At 44.0% G+C, this 16,642-nt stretch overlaps 1 protein-coding gene across 2 annotated transcripts in view; it reads left to right on the forward strand.

The window, feature by feature from the left end:
* Positions 1-16,642, forward strand: part of PPP6R1 (protein phosphatase 6 regulatory subunit 1) — a 79,508-nt gene that overhangs the window by 11,489 nt on the left and 51,377 nt on the right. For both annotated transcript variants that reach the window (XM_066607751.1, XM_066607752.1), the window contains exons 2-4: positions 10,238-10,470; positions 12,420-12,606; positions 15,740-15,877. In XM_066607751.1, coding sequence (XP_066463848.1) covers positions 10,244-10,470; positions 12,420-12,606; positions 15,740-15,877 — 552 coding nt within the window. In that variant the 5' untranslated portion in view covers positions 10,238-10,243. The remainder of the gene's footprint in view (positions 1-10,237; positions 10,471-12,419; positions 12,607-15,739; positions 15,878-16,642) is intronic.

The raw sequence follows: 16,642 nt of genomic DNA on the forward strand, positions 1-16,642 counted from the left end.
TGAGAGAGAGAGAGAGAGCTCCCCCCTGTTCCCCACTGCTACCCCCGCTCCAGCACGCCGCCCCCGAATCTTTTCACCCGAGTAGCCAGGTACTCAAAAATAGCGATGCTCGATTGCGAAATCGCCCGTAACGAGTACGTTCGCTCATCTCTACTCTGTACATATATATATATACTCCTGATGGAACTTTGTGCAACAGCACATGGAGTCTCGTACACAGCCTCGTCTAACTTCCTGTAACTTCATACAAGCTTTCAACCACGGGCAGCAAGTGCAGGGAGAACAAAACTTCTACAATGTATTGTTAGTTTTTTTTTTTTTTTTTTTTTTTAAAGTGGTTCTCCACCTGTATGAATTTTAGTGAAATCTGATTGATTTAATGCTATCTGGGAGAGAGTGTCATGGTTGTTGCCAAGCCACATTTTTCCTTCCTCCTGGCAGCACTGTGCCAATCCACCTTTGGGCTGAACAGCTGAGTCATATGATAGACGACAGCCTCTTATATTCAGTTGTCAGGCAGCTCTTCCATTCCAAACACTCTAACATTTACTGACGTCTTTAGCTCAAGTCACTTAGCTGAGGACAATAAACGGTATTAGTGTATCTTGACGCCACCATGAACAAGTGGTGGAGTCAAGATTGACAGGAGGGTGACTCCCCCTGTAGCTGATTGGCTGGAAATCTCTGTTTGCTGCAGGTCCTGGCAGCCCAGTACACTGATGCTGCAGCTGCAATCCAGGGCGCCCTGCACCTCCGTTCGCTCCCGGACCCTGTGTCAGGTGCGCATTGGGGCACCTTAAACCACTTCCGCGCCGTCCTGCACGTCCATTGCTTCTCGCCCCCAGGGCTCCAGCCACGCTCCGTTGGCTCCCGGCCTCCCGCTACAGGCGAGCATTGTCCCAGCTTAAACCTCTTCCCTGCCAAACAGCTAGAGGCCGGCACCCCGCTCTCTGTTGAAGCGCAGAGCGGGGTTGGCATTAGAGAGGCCACAGTGGCGTTAAGCGGCTTTACCAGCCGTGCCGCCGAAGGCGCATCCCCCCCCAGCTGTATTAGCGGTCGGCAGAAGGGAGGACAGAGTGGCGGCGGTCCCCGTAGTCTCACACTGGCCGCGCTGCTGAAGGCAGTTTACAGTATATAAAAACTTGTTTGGATAAAAAGCAAGAGTGTAGTAAAGCAAAAAATCCACCTAATGGTGAGTTTAGTCGGACAGCCCTAGGGTCCTTCGATGGACCCTGGACTGTTTACCCATTCTAGGAATCAAAAGGTCGTCGCCATTCCGTAGATTCTCCCTTAATGTCATAATTTTCGTGGATCATGGGTTAACCCTTTCCAATCCAATTTCCCTGCCACCCGCACTCTCCCCAGCTCTTATTTATTTTGGGCCGGAAAGCACATTGTGGATTCCTTGGAATTACTCAACAGAAACGCACAACAGTAAACGGTCATGATGATGATTTTATTAGCAGTTTTCTGAGCATTAACTTTTTCCAGTCCAGTGTCTTATTGTATGTCAAACCTCATTCACTTGGACTGTTAGGCTGCAATATCTGGTACTGCCAGTAGACTAGAGTAGTGCTGTTTCCGAAAAGCCTTCCAACATTCCTAGTTATGTTGCAAGGGCCATTAAAGGCTCTGATATTGACTCGCAGGGTAGCAGCTGTCCAATCGGTTACACTGTGGGGGTATTATTCGATCATTCACTTGCATAGTTTTTTGTAATTTTTTTCAGGGAGCATTGCATGGCCTGTAATACTCCCTGCACCTCTACAGAGTAGCATTAAGGCTGGACTCACACATGCAGTGAATACAGAAGTTTCTTAAAACCTGTCTTTTCTTAAAGAAGGTATGTCATGTCCTCGGGTCAGCAGGGCTGGCTGCCTAGCTTTGCAGCCACAGCCTTGGGGACTCTACCGCAGCTTTTCTTTCCCCTCTGCTGTACCAAGTCCCGTTAGATTCAGCTTCTACTTCTTTGAATCTGCCTAGTGGCTGGTCTCACTGCCAATGGATGACAGCCATGTGAGGTGGGTCCACTGGATTGTCCATGCAGAAAATCTACAGCATTTACAGATTAAATTGATTTATAACTAAGCAGATGACCAAAAAAACGCAAGATTTCCGTGGGATTAACGCAGCTTCAAAACCCCCAGCTTTTAGCCCCTGGTTTTGAAGCGGATTCGACGCCTGCATTCCGCTACGGCCATCTCTCCCCATACAGGGGGGAGAGGCTGCTTCGAAAATGAAAAAAGAATTGACATGCCGCGTCTGTTTTCCACGGGGCATGTCAATTTCAGTGCGGCTTGGCCGCAGCGTGTACACGAGATATTTGCAAAATCTTGTCCACATTGCTGGCTAATCCCGGGATTAGGAGCCGCGGGCGGAATTGCGCGGCAATTCTGCTCCGTGGGAACACAGCGTTAAGCAAATCTTATCCACACTGTGTAGAGAAAAATCTATATGAAATCTGCATGCAAATTGAGGTTGTGGTGCGGATTTTAAATCCACAGCATGTGAAATCTTGTTGCTGTTTTTCAGAATGGATTTTGACTTTTCAATGTAGAAGGTAAAATATACAACACCAGCATATATGTTCACATCATACATATACTTGTATACTTATTTCCTTGAATCGTTTTTAAAGAAGTTTTGATCTTTGACCTACTATTCATATATTTATATATATTTTTACTGTTTGATCAAATTTTTTGATAAAGTTTTATATATATATATATATTTTATTGATTGAATTGCTAAGAATGATTTTTATGCATACATTTCGTTTAGTGTTACAAGAATTTTTACTATAATGGATTTTGTGCAACTTTAATCTGATAGAAATAACTTGATGCATTTTCATATGGATTTTTGATTCAACTTGCTTTTATTCTGCATCAATTTCTCACTCTACCCTTTTGGACTCTTTTTTTTTTTTTTTAAACCATTATTTCTTTACCATACCGTTGTTTTATTTATATGTATGTATATATATATGTGTGTGTGTATGTGTATGTGTGTATATATATATTATATATATATATTAGTGTGTATACAGCGAGAAGAGGCGCGTTTGCCTCAAAACGTTTTGCGTTTTAAAGAAAAGGTGTGCTGGCTTTCATTTAAGGAATATAAACTTTCTCTCAAAACTTCAAGCTTGCGTACATCTGGCCAAAAAAGTTGTGCCATTGCATCACTGGTTTTTCTTCTTTTCTTCTCCACATCAACATTGGCCAACCCTAAAGACCCTTTTGCACACAACGCTTTTCGCTCAAAAATCGCTCAAAGCCGTCTTTTGAGAGATAATCAGTATGTCTAGCTGCACTGACATCATGCAGTTTTGTTAAGCCATCCTTGTCTTTCAGAATGCTGAAAGATCAGCTATCAGGGATTCACAGCGGGATACAGCTGATACTATTGTTTCAGCTGTATCCCGCTCCCTGAAGACAGGCGGGGTATGAAGAACACAGCGGTCCAGCTATGTTATTCACCCCCCCGCTCAGCTGTATAACAGCTGGGTGCTCCGAGTGGGAAACAGCTGGATGCAGAAGACAAGCGGCCCCTCTTGTCTTCTGCATCCCCCGCTGAGAGTGAAAGGTGATCACTCAACATTTGACCGATCACCTTGCGCTTTAAAAAAGCACAAAGATTTTTTGAGCGATAATCGTTGTCTAAACCAGGCTATACAGGTTGCACAGTCACTGATCTGGAAGCACCTCGAACTGTATGCAATTGTGTTCATTATTTTCCAATAGGCATCACCCACTGGAATTGACACTCGGCTCCTCTCCACCCCGGCTCCTCATCAGAGTAGCTCCACCACCTTCCTTTTTCTACCACTACATTTATAGCTTTTCCACAGAAAAATTCTTGAGAAAAGTGGTGTGTATGGTCACTGCAGAAAATCCACAGTGGTCCTGCACTACTCCAAATGACAACCATAGTGATTACTAATGTGACCAGGGCTTTGCAAATGGTGACAGGATTTTTCAGTCTTGTCGCCATTTGTCACTAGCTCTGATGTGCTGCCATGCCATATTGGAAACATTTCCTCCGCCTCCAGCAGACCCGTTTCCTAACTTTACATGCTACACTTCGGGATCAGGAGAATTAGTGGTGTTAGGGTGCGTTCACATGGGGTGGATTTGCACTGGGGATTTCTGCGCAGTTGCGTACCAAAATCTAGTTCAAAGTCTGCGCAATTTGATGCGGAATCTGCATTCAATCCTCTGTGAACATACCGTTATGCTTCTTGTGAGGAGTACAGTAGTCTGGTCTAGCTGTTATACCTGTAAAATGCAGAAAAGGAGGAGTCAAAAGCAGGCGAGATATGCGGGGCCCTGCATGCAATTAGTTTTTTAAATTATATAGGTATTTAATTTTGTCAGAAATAAATAGTTTGCCGCCTACATTTTTCAGTTTAGGAGCCAATGCTTTCTAGGCAAAAAAAAAACATTTTTTTAATTTAATTTTTTTTTTGTCTGGAGCCTTGACCTGCATTATGTGGCCATACCCTTCGACTTTCGGAATCCACTTCTGGCTTTAACTCAGAAATTTGCCTCAAAAATTGCGTGTTTGATTGTAGTCTAAGGCCTCATTCACACGGGCATAAGCATTTTTCAGTCTATGACTCTGCAGCGTGCTCACGACCCGATAATTGCCTATTCCCTACATACTTCGGCCCTTGTGCAGTACGAGTCCTTAAAGTCAGCACTAGGGAAGTAGGAAGAATTTGCCTGTTCTCCTTCAAACCCAGATTCCTCTGTCAGATGGTGCAGCCTGATTCCTTAGTCCTGAGGAGGTAATTCCATTGCTCTCAAGTCTCCTGGCAGCGTCTTTATATGTCTCCAGCCAGTGCTTAGCCGTCTACATAATTCCAGAGATTCATGCAAGGGAACTGTCGTCCGGCATACGCCGTGTCCATCAATGTACCGGGGTCTTGCTGCGTCCACAATAAGCAGTCACATTTCCTGTTTTTAGGCTTCTTGAGTAATGTTGTGTTTAGACGTAACGATTATCGTTCAAACAAGCGAAAGTGAATGACAATCGTTCGGTTTAAGTTAACAGGTGAACGACCGAGTCGTGCAGTTTTCATTCATTGTTCAGTTACTACAGGACTAAAACCCATTGTTGGCCCCTTCACTTATCATTGCATTTAAACACCCATCGCTCAGTGTGTAATGTAGGATTGTGAGGCGGCGAACGAGAAGTAAGCGAATCTCAACGATCTGCCTGTCTAAACAGTTTGCACGAGTTAGCAGTGATGTCACCCGCTTGTTCAAATTAGAGCATTATGCGATCAGTGGAGATCCAAGAGTCGGTACCACTCAGAGCTGTTTGAAGGGACCGCAGCACTGTGTCCTTTTCATTGTTTATCAGGCACCTTTAGAAATGGCTGTATCTTGTATTGCAGGTCAGTCCTGTTCCCTTGAATGTTATTGAAGCGTTTGTCCCAGCTCTAGCTCTGTACATTGTTCTCTGGCCTGGGTTGGTACTACACCGTGACTCCCATTCACTTCAATAGGACTCAGTCTACTGTACCAATCCGAGCCACTGCGCAATTTATGGAGGGGTCTGCTTCCTGCAGCAAAACAGCTAAAAGTAGGGCAACCCCTTTAATTCCATTAAAGGGAATGGGACTGATCTGCAACAAAAAGTACAGCCATTTCTAAAGGTATATTGCTGTGCCTGATAAACAACATAGGGAATACTGTGCTTTGGTTCCTTCACACTGCTGGTCAGTGGGGGTGGCGAGAGTCGGACCTCCACTAATTTTATATTGATGGCCTAACCCATGGATTGGTCATCCAATCTAAAATACCGGATAAGCTCTTTAAGTATCTAATATGTATTCAAAATAACATGCACTATGTTGATAAAAGTAATGGGACACCCACCAATCCTATGCTTTTGGATGAAGGGGCTATAGAAATTAAATGTGAGAACATTAGGTATAAAGGGGAGTATCATACAGGTATATCCCAGTAAAAAAAAAACACAATGTCAAAGTGTATAGTTGCCAGACTTTCCCCAGGGTATAGTGGTGGAATGTCACCTGAGCAACTAATCGGTACCGGACATAGCAGCACATTTGGACCTTCCAACTTCCACTGTTGGCAAAGTTATTTGGAAATGGAGAACATCTGGTGTGTGTGCTGCCATGTTCTTAGAGACCTCGTAAACTGACAGAATGTGGCCAACGAAACCTTGTTGTCAGAACACCCCTTAGCATCGGAACAATCCATAGGGAACTGCATGTGAGAGGGGGTTACCATGGACGAGCGGCTACACACAAGCCCAACATCATAGCAGTGAATGCACAGAGGTGCCTGTGATAATGCTTGGAGCGTCGTTCTTGGACTGTAAATGAGTGGAATCAAGTGTTGTGGAAAGCTAAATCCCAGTACACTATTTTTCGATCAGATGGCGCACTTGGGTGTAGTGGGTGCTCGGAGAGATGATTCTACACGATTGCATTATCCTAACGGTGAAGTTTGGAGGAGGTTTTGTTATGGTGTAGAGGTGTTTCTGCTGAGAAGGACTAAGACCATTGGTTATAGGGAAGTCTAGCCTCAATACCAATGGGTACAGAGACATTCGGGACAATGTGGCAATATTTTGGTACAGCTCGGTGTCTCTGCCAACATGACCGAGCACTATGTTATACGGCATGCTTTGTTGAGGCTTCGTTTTGAGGAGCAGAACGTCTGCAAACTTTATTGGCCAGCTCAAAGGCTTGATCTCAATCTCATCAAGCATCTTTGGGACAAACTAGAACATATTCATACACTCCCATCATACCCCACATCACTATCAAAAGCTGTTGAGGAATGCAGGCAAATCCCTCTACAGATCTATCGAAATTTGGTGTAAAGCATGTCCAGGAGGGTTACTGCAGTCATTGAGGCCAAAGGTGGCCCAACGCAGTGTTGAAAAATGTAAATCTAATTTCATCACTTTCTGTGTTTCCCAATACTTTTGTCAACATAGTTAATATAATCAGAAAAGGCATTTAATTTCAGTATGTGGATAGTGCCCAGAGGTCAAACTCTACCTACTGTCTTTCCGTGAAAATAAGTCCTACCCTGACCTTTTGGGGGGGGGGGGGGTGTTTAAGGGGGCTTGAAATATGATCCGTACCCTAAAAATAAGCACCAGCTGTACTACATTAAAAAAAAGCAATGCATTACATAGCAGGCGCCATCCAGGTCCCTCCCGCTTGTCTCCGGAGTTCCAGCAGGCTCGCTTGAGGTTCTCAGCCGCTGACAGAAGATCGCTTGCTGGTAATGAAGTTCGTAAACCCCACCTCGAGAAAGTGATGGCTCTAATTGGCTTAGTCGCTGCACTTGAGAACAAATCAATGCAGTGCTCGATTAACCAATTCTGATTGGCTGAGCTGCGGCGCTTGAGAACCAATCAGAAATATCGCTTCCTGGAGGCAGGTTTACAAACCTCGTTACCAGGAGGCGATCTTCTGTCGGCGTCTGAGAATTGCAAGCGAGCAAACCTGCCGGAATTCCAGAGACCAGCGGAAGGGATGTGGACTGTGCCTGCTAGGTAAGTATTTGTGCATGCTCGGCAAACATTAATATAAGACAGGGTCATCTCACCTGTTGGATGCCATGCTGCTGGATCGCCCAAGCAGCAGTCCATCGCTACAGTGAGTGTATTGGTTTTAAGATAGTTTTGCACAAGGGAGTCCTAAAGCTATATGTGTATTTTGGGGGAACCCGGTATGTTATGGCCACTTCTATAACGTTCTATAATAGCCAGATATGCTTTGGGATTCTCACACGTCATTCACCACAGTTCACAGAATGTGAGCGTTGTATTACTGTAAGTGATTTGTTTTTCTTGCGTCTTCCCTATAATGCCTTAGGGTGTATTAGGTTTTGGAAGGTAGAAGTATTTTACCCTTTGGTGTGTATTAATATTGGTTAGTAGGGGTTTTTCGTTCAATATGCTGCTATGTCCTCTAGGTACCCTATGTAGTCTTATAGTTCTCATTTTGATCCTCTTTATATTGGCATTTAAAGGGGTTTTCTGATATCGTTAAAACAGGCAGTGGAGAAGATTGCACATATATAGAAATCTAGGGGAAAAATACCTTTATGTTAATGAGCGCAGCAGTCCGTTGCCACAGTGAGTGTATTGATATTAGATAGTTTAGCGCAAGGTTGGCCCAAAGCTATATATTATAATTTGTATTCTTCCCTGCTTATTATACAAATGTCACCCTTCAGAGTGTTTGACCTATCTGTGCCTTATTGATTTTTGGTTGACTTTCAATACTTCCTGCAATTCTTATTGACAAAATGACAAGAATGTCAAATCAGCAATACAGGTTTAACCCTTTCCAATCCACTGTCTGACCTCTGAAGACATCATGATTTAAGGCTGTACAGCTCCGATGTTGGAAGACATTCATCGGGGTTCTCTTACTGTATATTGCCAGCCTCTCTGCTGTTGGAGCCTATCCAACGTGTCACCTCATGCAGTACTGGCTTTAGCCACCATATAGTGCCATTGTATAATGGCAAAAAAGAGTAAGCCCACTAGGAAAACAAGGATACAAATTGGATTGGAAAGGGTTAAAGCGTCAGAGTAACTGAAATGTTCTGTTAGGCTGGGATCACACAGGGTGGATTTGCCGCGGAAATTCTGCCCGGAATTTTGCTGTGGCAAGTCCGCCTACGGCCGCTAATCCCGGGATTACCGGCCATGTGGATGAGATTTGTCAAAAATCTCATCCACACGGGGCAGCCAATTCGTCACGGCAAAGCTGTCATTGCGGCGCGGATTCCCCAGGCCAGCATTTCTATTTATTTTTTTTTTTCCCGTTGCCGACGTGCAATGGAAAAGCATGCGGCCAAGCCACTCCAAAACCCGTGGCTAAGTGCCGCGGGTTTTGATGCTGCGCTTTCCCGGCGGAGATCTTGTGTTTTTTTTGCTGCGGCAAAACAGCGAGATTTCCGCCAGGAATACGATCCCTGGGAACCCAGCTTTAAGGTTTTGTGTACGTTACGTTCAAGCGTTACATTAGGCATATAGACAAAGGAAAACTCCTGGAGCCTATATCGGACTCTAATCACTCATGGGAGGCTAAGGCCGGCTGGATTTGCACTGCGGAATCCGGAGCGAGCGTCCGCCTCGAGATTCCACAGCAAATACCGCCCATAACATGCTATGGGAAGCTGTCTTTCCTGCACGTGAGCAAAAATGCTCTTTTTCAGTCCAGATTCTGCATGGATGGCTCCCATTGAAGTCAGTGGAAGCCGTTCGACCCGCAGCCCTTCCGCAGTGACAATCCAGATCGCCCATGTAAGACCGGCCGTATGCTGTTCTTAGTCTGCCTGAAATATATGAATAAATTGACAACTGGGTCGTACCAAAACCCCCTTTAAAAGGCTGTATCTTGAATCTTCAGGTATCCCACTGTTTAAGGACACACCCTATTAACAAGCTTAATGCTAATGCCCTTTTGTCAATTTATTCCTACCTTTCCAGACAAACCTAGAAATGGTATAATGTGTCAGTATAAGTAAAGATGCTTCTATAGTTATGGATCACCGTTGGGCTTTACTGTGGAGATCGGACACGTATGAGTGAATCTATGCATCAGGTTGAGTCACCGTAAAGGAGAAGTCGAGGCAAACTAGTGACTTTTACACAAACACTTCCTATCGGTTATATGTAGCAACTGTGCATGTTCAAAGCATCATTGGTCTTGAAGGTTAAGTATTAGGTGGGTGTGAGGCCGGTTTCACATCTGCGTTAGAACTTCTGGTCAGAGGTTCCACTGCATACGTGGCTCAAAGTACTGGAAGAGAAAGCGAAGCAAGTTGTTGGTTTTTGTTAAATTTCTGTCTAAAAGCAGGGCAGCTGAGCGATAACCAACCCGATTCTGATCAATGGCGTCCATTTGGCGCTAGTCGGTCCATGCTGAAACAAAGCTGTCTGGCCACGGGGATTCTGCTTTCCTGCTCCATTTGCAGAGCAGGAAAGGGGAACCCTGGGCGCAGGTGTGAAACACTTATTACTCAGGTGTATTGACCTCTCTTCATAAGTAGTCCTATATCTCTGTATCTTTGATTCATTGCAGCTCTATACATTCTCAGTCACTGAATAGTTACCTACATTAGGTTTTGGAGAAGTTTCTGCGTTTGTTAGTCCACTTATGCTTCCACCAGGTAAATGAACCCAGTACAAGTCGCCCGCTGAAGTAATAAATGCTTTTATTTTGCAGTGAGACATGTTTTGGAAATTTGACCTGCACACAAGTTCACATGTGGACACCCTGCTGGAGAGGGAGAACGTTACTCTCTTTGAGCTGCTCGATGAGGAAGATGTGCTCCAGGAGTGCAAAGTAGTCAACCGCAAACTTGTGGAATTCCTCGTCCAACCACAGCACATGGAAGAACTCGTCACCTGCATTACCCAGGAGCCGCCCAGTGACATGGAGGAGAAGCTGCGCTACAAGTGAGCATGGATCCACCGGTTTATATTCTTATGGAATGTGTTTCTAGCTACCATTTAAGCTTGGTCTTTAGTGCAGATTAGTGAAGTTAACATACGACTACTGATTTAAAGGGGTATTACCATCTAGATTTTTATGGCATAACCACAGGATATGCCATGAAAAGGCTGAGGCCTCATGTCCACTTGCATGCACGGATTCCCTACTGAATCCCGCAGTGGTATCCATTCGTGCCCATGGACATGGAGAGGAAAAGACAGTTTCTTACCTCTCTGGATCCAGTGCAGGTCTCCCCTGAGCCGGTCGGATCTTCTCTCTGCAGCCTGGCGCATGCGCAGTGCTTTTTTTCTTTGTTTTTGAATCTCCTGCTTTCCCGCAGATCCGTAGCACAGCCACAGTGACAGCTGCGGGTGTGCTGCGCATCGGACTGCTTCCACTGACTGCAACGGAAGATGTCCATAAGGGATCCGCAGGAAAATTGAGCATGCTGGGGAAAAAAAAAATCACATCTGAATGCTTTAAATTGCCTTGTGGATACTAATGCACCCCTATGGGCGGCAGGAGGTGCGGATCGCACATGTGGGGGAGACACTCGGATTTTATAATTATAATCCGGCCCTTCACATTGGGCCTAATAGGTACAGAACCTGCACCTGTCTTGAGATCTAAGCCTGACCACCCCAGACCTGCTGTTTGGAGTTGTGAATGGGCTGCTTTGGGGTATGTTGTGCAGCATCTCAAAGGGGTTATCTGGTTACTGGACGTTTTTATTTATTTATTTTTAATTAGAAGTGCAAATGTGTTAAAATAACAATTTGTGGTACTTACTTGCCCTCTTCAGTCAGGTGCCATTCCCCTGGCATTATGGCTCCCAGCATCCCGGAGTTGATGCCAGAAGAATGGCACCTGACTGTTGTGGCCTCTGATTGGCTACAGCTGTCAGGTGGTAGCTGTTCAACAACAAAGAGTGGGAGGGCTTTAGGGTTGCAGTGCTGGGGTGGAGGATGGGTAAGTACCCCTGCTTTTGTTTTAACACATTCGTACCTATATTTAAAAATAAATAAATAAATCTTCTGTTAACTAGACAGACACTCTAAAGTAGCAAAGTGGATGGGATTTTAAGAAATACCAGTCAAATGGTGCTGAAAAATCCACTGTGGAAATTCCACTACTGGCAGATGTAGACTAATGCTGTTTCCGTAGCTGCCAAAGATGATGATGGGCGTTAAGTCAGCAGCATAGCGCAGCCCACTTGACTGATTCCATATACCTGGCCACAGGGTACAGCGGCGTATTCTCATGTCGTCCATTATTGGTTGAGATGGGAAGATCCCTTTTAAGGAACCAGTTTGACTTTATTGTCTGGTTATTAAAAGAATCACCTGAGACCTCTATAGAATGAAAGCGCCACCTTCTTTTTGAGGCACACTGATTACTTGGCTATACACACATGAAGTGGTCCTCTGGGTCCCTATACCAGTGTCTACCAGCTATTCTCGTGGTTCAGTTGTTTTACACTGCTACTTACTGTATATGAAAATGGAGATGTTTGCTGTTCTTAGAATATAATGTTAGGGTTTGTTCACGCGGCGTATTTTGGCACATATTCCGTGCCACAATAAGCTTACAATAGACGTCCCAGTGAATCGTAATGGTACACGCTGTCCCTGTCTTGACGACCTGTTTTTTCCCAACGAGTATAGAAACTATACGTTGCAGAAAAACAAGTGACATGCCATTTTTGTGTTAGTTTTTCCATGTCTGATATTGGCTCTGCAATTAATGGGACTCCAAAAACCGCATCACCACGTGTGGACACGTATCCGTGCCTAAAAACAGAGTTCACGGGTGTATTTTGATGCAGACTTTTCCCTCCCCCCCTGTTACATACCCTTAACAAGCATACAATACAGCAGAATGTATCTGAGATTTGCCTCCTTTCTTTTTCTAGGTATCCCAGTGTATCATGTGAAATCCTGACGGCAGATGTAACGCAGATTAACGATGCTTTAGGAGAGGATGAGTCTTTACTGAAGCGTCTGTATAGCTTCTTACAAAATGAAGATGACTTGAATCCCTTGCTAGCCAGTTTCTTCAGCAAAGTTATGGGAATTCTTATAAACCGCAAGACAGAACAGGTAACACTTGGAAGCTACATAGTGTCATATCTAGTATATATGAAAACTAGTGCAGGAAAAAGCTCAACACTTTTTAGTGAAGTCTAAAGATCAAAGCTGCCTGTGTTAATTTTCAGAAATGAGGATTGGTCTGTTTGGCTAGATGATCCTATAACTATTGGATATACAGAAACGCAGTCCCCTCCACGGGGTATATTCACACAGGGCAGACTTCTTGCAGGAATTTGAATACGGCTTAGAGACATCCCTGCAACGTTACTGAAACGGCCCCATTTGCGATTGGCTTTTAGTTAGAAACATTTCTGCAACAAATCTTGGGGTCCTTCTAGACGAGCCGATTCTCGTTGGCACAGCAAATGCATCGCTGGCTCGTTCAAGCAAGAATCATTCAGTCCCAGTACAAGTGAATACAGAACCTGAACAATTGCTATTTAACCTAAACAAAACGCAAGTGAGTCCATATTGATTATTATGCTTCCAGAAACTGAATGCCGTACGAGAAGCGAACGATTCTCATTCGTCGTTCAGTCATTGGCTGAACGCAGCACGACTCCTGAGCTTAGTCTTATTGTGCCGGTTAGAGGCAATGTGTTTGCTGTAATGGAACGCAGCATTTACAACGCTCCCTGTGGTGTTCAGGCTGTATCCAGTGACACTCATTTAATAGAAGTCCACAGTGCTTTATTATAGCGATCATAGCAGCTATGGTACATATTCCCAACAAGGATATGAAAAGATGTTAAAAATAGTGTAAAAAAAGTGGTGTTTTTTTTGTGCCTTTTCCCCTATTAGTATAAAAACAGTGCAGAATTGATATCTTTTCTCTCCCTGCTATCATAAAAAATTTATAAACTTTTTACAATAGTCTATGTATTCAAAAACGGCACCAATAAAATCTACAGTTTGCCACGTAAAAAACGAACACTCATACGGCCACGTCGATGGGAAAATAAAAAAGTTATGGTTTTTGAGAAGTGGAGATGAGAATCCCCCAAAAATCGCTGTGTCCTTATGCCCAAAATACATCATGTCCTTAAGGGGTTAACGTAGTGTCTTTTAAGCCAGATTCTCACAACTGTGTTTGCGCGTGCAGTACGCAGTGAATAGAACACATTTATTTCACAAGTGCATATTTTGCGCGCGCAATTCTGGCATGCAAAAAATATGCAGCATGTTCTGTTTTCCAGCGCATTCGTGCAGGTATATGGAACATGTTGAACTAATTACACTAATTGGCCATTTCAATGGCTGAGATAACAAATAAAAATAAAAAGCACTGATAGCCAGGCAATAATGGCTGCCTTTACAACATGACCGGTCCTCTTAACATTTGTTGATTCGACAGCTACTTCTGGTGAGCCCCTGGTACTCGTGCCTGCTCAGTTTGTGTTCTCAATCGATAGTGCAGTAAGCTATGGTCAGACACCTTTTGGTGTCGGCTTAAAATACTTTAGCACCAAGGATTGGGCATATTGAACTGCCTCTTTCTATTCCCCACTACATGCCCAACAAACCTCAGCCAACCCTGTCATACTCATTAGATAGTGGAACATTCCTGCTGAAATTGCTGGGTTTGGCTGGTGTATAATGTGCATGACCTTGAGACGTGCGGTTTTATTGTAGCCTGATAACAAGTAGAGAAGTAGAGGATTGTTTGTTTACAAAACTGTGTAAAATCTTCAGCGACATGTGCATGCGGTTCAGTAGGGCGGCACATCTCACAAGTATACAGTGGATATAAAAAGTCTACACACCCCTGTTAGAAGGCCAGGTCTTTGTTGTGTTAAAAAATCCAACAAAGATGCATCCTCTCAGATGTATTTCCCCCTTCAGTGCGGCCCGTTATCTATATAATTACATGGAGGAAGAAACTGGAATCATTTGGGGAGGGAGGGGGGGGGGGGGGCGACAAAACTAGCAAAAACTAAAACAATGTGTCTGCATAGGTGTGAGCACCCTCTTATATTTGGGCGATGTTGCCAGAATTAGCCAATCACGTTGAAAGTCCTGATAAACAGTAGTCAGCACTCCGCTGCCATCATTTACAGCGATTCTCATTTCCACCATATAAAGTTCGGCTCCTCTAGGAGGATTCTCCTGACATTTTCTTAGTTGCAATTTTCAGTAAAAGCCATGGTCCGCAAAGGGCTTCATCAAAGGGATCTAATTGTTGGAAAGATCTGAAAAAATTGGCCTGAGAGGCGGCCAAGAGGCCTACAGCAACATTAAAGGAGCTGCAGGAGTTTCTGGCAAGTACTGGTTGTGTAGTGCATGTGACAACCATCTCCAGTATTCATATATCTGGGCTGTTGGGTCAGGTGACAAGATGGAAGCCTTTTCTAACAAAGACAAACTTCAGTCCTGGCCATATTATGCCAAAACCTTCCTCAAGTATGCCAGAAGTGTATTGCGAAACGTGATCTGGTCTGATGAGACCAAGGGGGAACTTTTTGGCCATAATTCCAAAAGGTGTTTGGTACAAAGCAAACTCTGTGCATTCCCAAAAGACCACCATACCCATAGTGAAGATGGTAGAGGCAGCATTATGCTTTGGGGCTGTTTTTTTCTACTGCTGGAAGAGGAAGAGGAATTTTACCTTTTCAGCTCGACAACGACCCAGAGCACACCTCCAAATCAACCAAAGAATGGTTTCACCAGAAAATCCAAGTTTTGAAATTATCCAGCCAGAGCTCAGACCTGAATCCCATTGAAGATCTATGACTTGACCTGAAGAGGGCACTACACACAATATATTTGCCGGCCGTGAAAACTCTGGCCGATATACGCTCGTGCGAATAAGCTCTTAGAGTCAAAGGGTAAATCAACAAAGTTTTAGGGTGTGCATATTTATGCAACCACATTAGTTTAGGGGACGGATCCACCCTGAAAGATTTCAGTTTTGTTTTTCAATGGACTTGTACAGATAACGAATCGCATGGAAGGTACAAATCTTACATGATTCATCATTGTCAAATTGTTTTAACCTGCTAAAAACTTAGAAGTATACCTCACATGTTTTGCTGTCCCCTTAAAGTACAACTAGCCGGTGAAACTGTATAATGTAGTCATTTGTTTATACTATGTTCTGTTTGTCTTTTTGGTCTGTGTACCATAATATATTTTTATTTTGCAGATTATAGCCTTTCTACGTAAGAAGGATGACTTTGTAAACCTGTTGCTGCGGCATATTGGCACATCGGCAATTATGGATCTGTTACTGCGGCTTCTGACATGTGTTGAACAGCCTCAGCTGAGGCAGGATGTATTCAATGTACGAATAAACATTAAATGGACATTACGTTTTTACATAACTTCTGCTCATCTAACAGCCGACGTGTATATCACCAATCTTGTAATATATTTGCATTAGTATTTATTTTTTAAGCACTGAGCAATAAGTTGGAAGTGCCTACCAATAGGGTCTCCCTTCGATCACCTTTGCAATCAACTTACTGTTAGGTATATGGCTTCTCTAGTAACAGGGACATGGGGACACAGCTAGTTACTGCATGCAATAGAGAGGTTCACACTCAGATGCTTCCTGGCAGCTGATTGGAGGAGGACTATACAAGGCAGCATGGGAGGTGTGGGAAGGAAGTTCTGGCTAGCACAGTACTGTCAGAATGACTGACCTGTAAGCGGATGCATTTAATAGGTAAGATGGCGTAATTATACTACTCAACCTAGTAAAAAGTAAGCCTGACAGATCCAATTAAAGAAAGGGGGGGGAGGGGGTCTGCCCAAATAAAAAAAATATGGAGTCAATGTTTTAGTGAGCATTAGGCAAATAACTTGCCAGTCACACTTCATTTTTACTATTGCCTCTGATCCCTGTTGCAGGCCAGGGTCATGTGACCCGAGGCATGTGGTGTTAAGTACTTTTGGCAGGAAGTCCCGTGTGATCTATCTCACAGCTCGCCTTGCCTCTCAGATAAAATGTAACAGCGGAACATCTACACAAAATGCCTGCTTCTTTCTACAGTGGAGTGAAACCTAAAGACACAGCGAGTCGGAACCGACACACATAAATAATGAC

The sequence above is a fragment of the Eleutherodactylus coqui genome, chromosome 6 (genome assembly GCF_035609145.1).
Source record: "Eleutherodactylus coqui strain aEleCoq1 chromosome 6, aEleCoq1.hap1, whole genome shotgun sequence".
NCBI classification, from domain to species: Eukaryota; Metazoa; Chordata; class Amphibia; order Anura; family Eleutherodactylidae; genus Eleutherodactylus; species Eleutherodactylus coqui.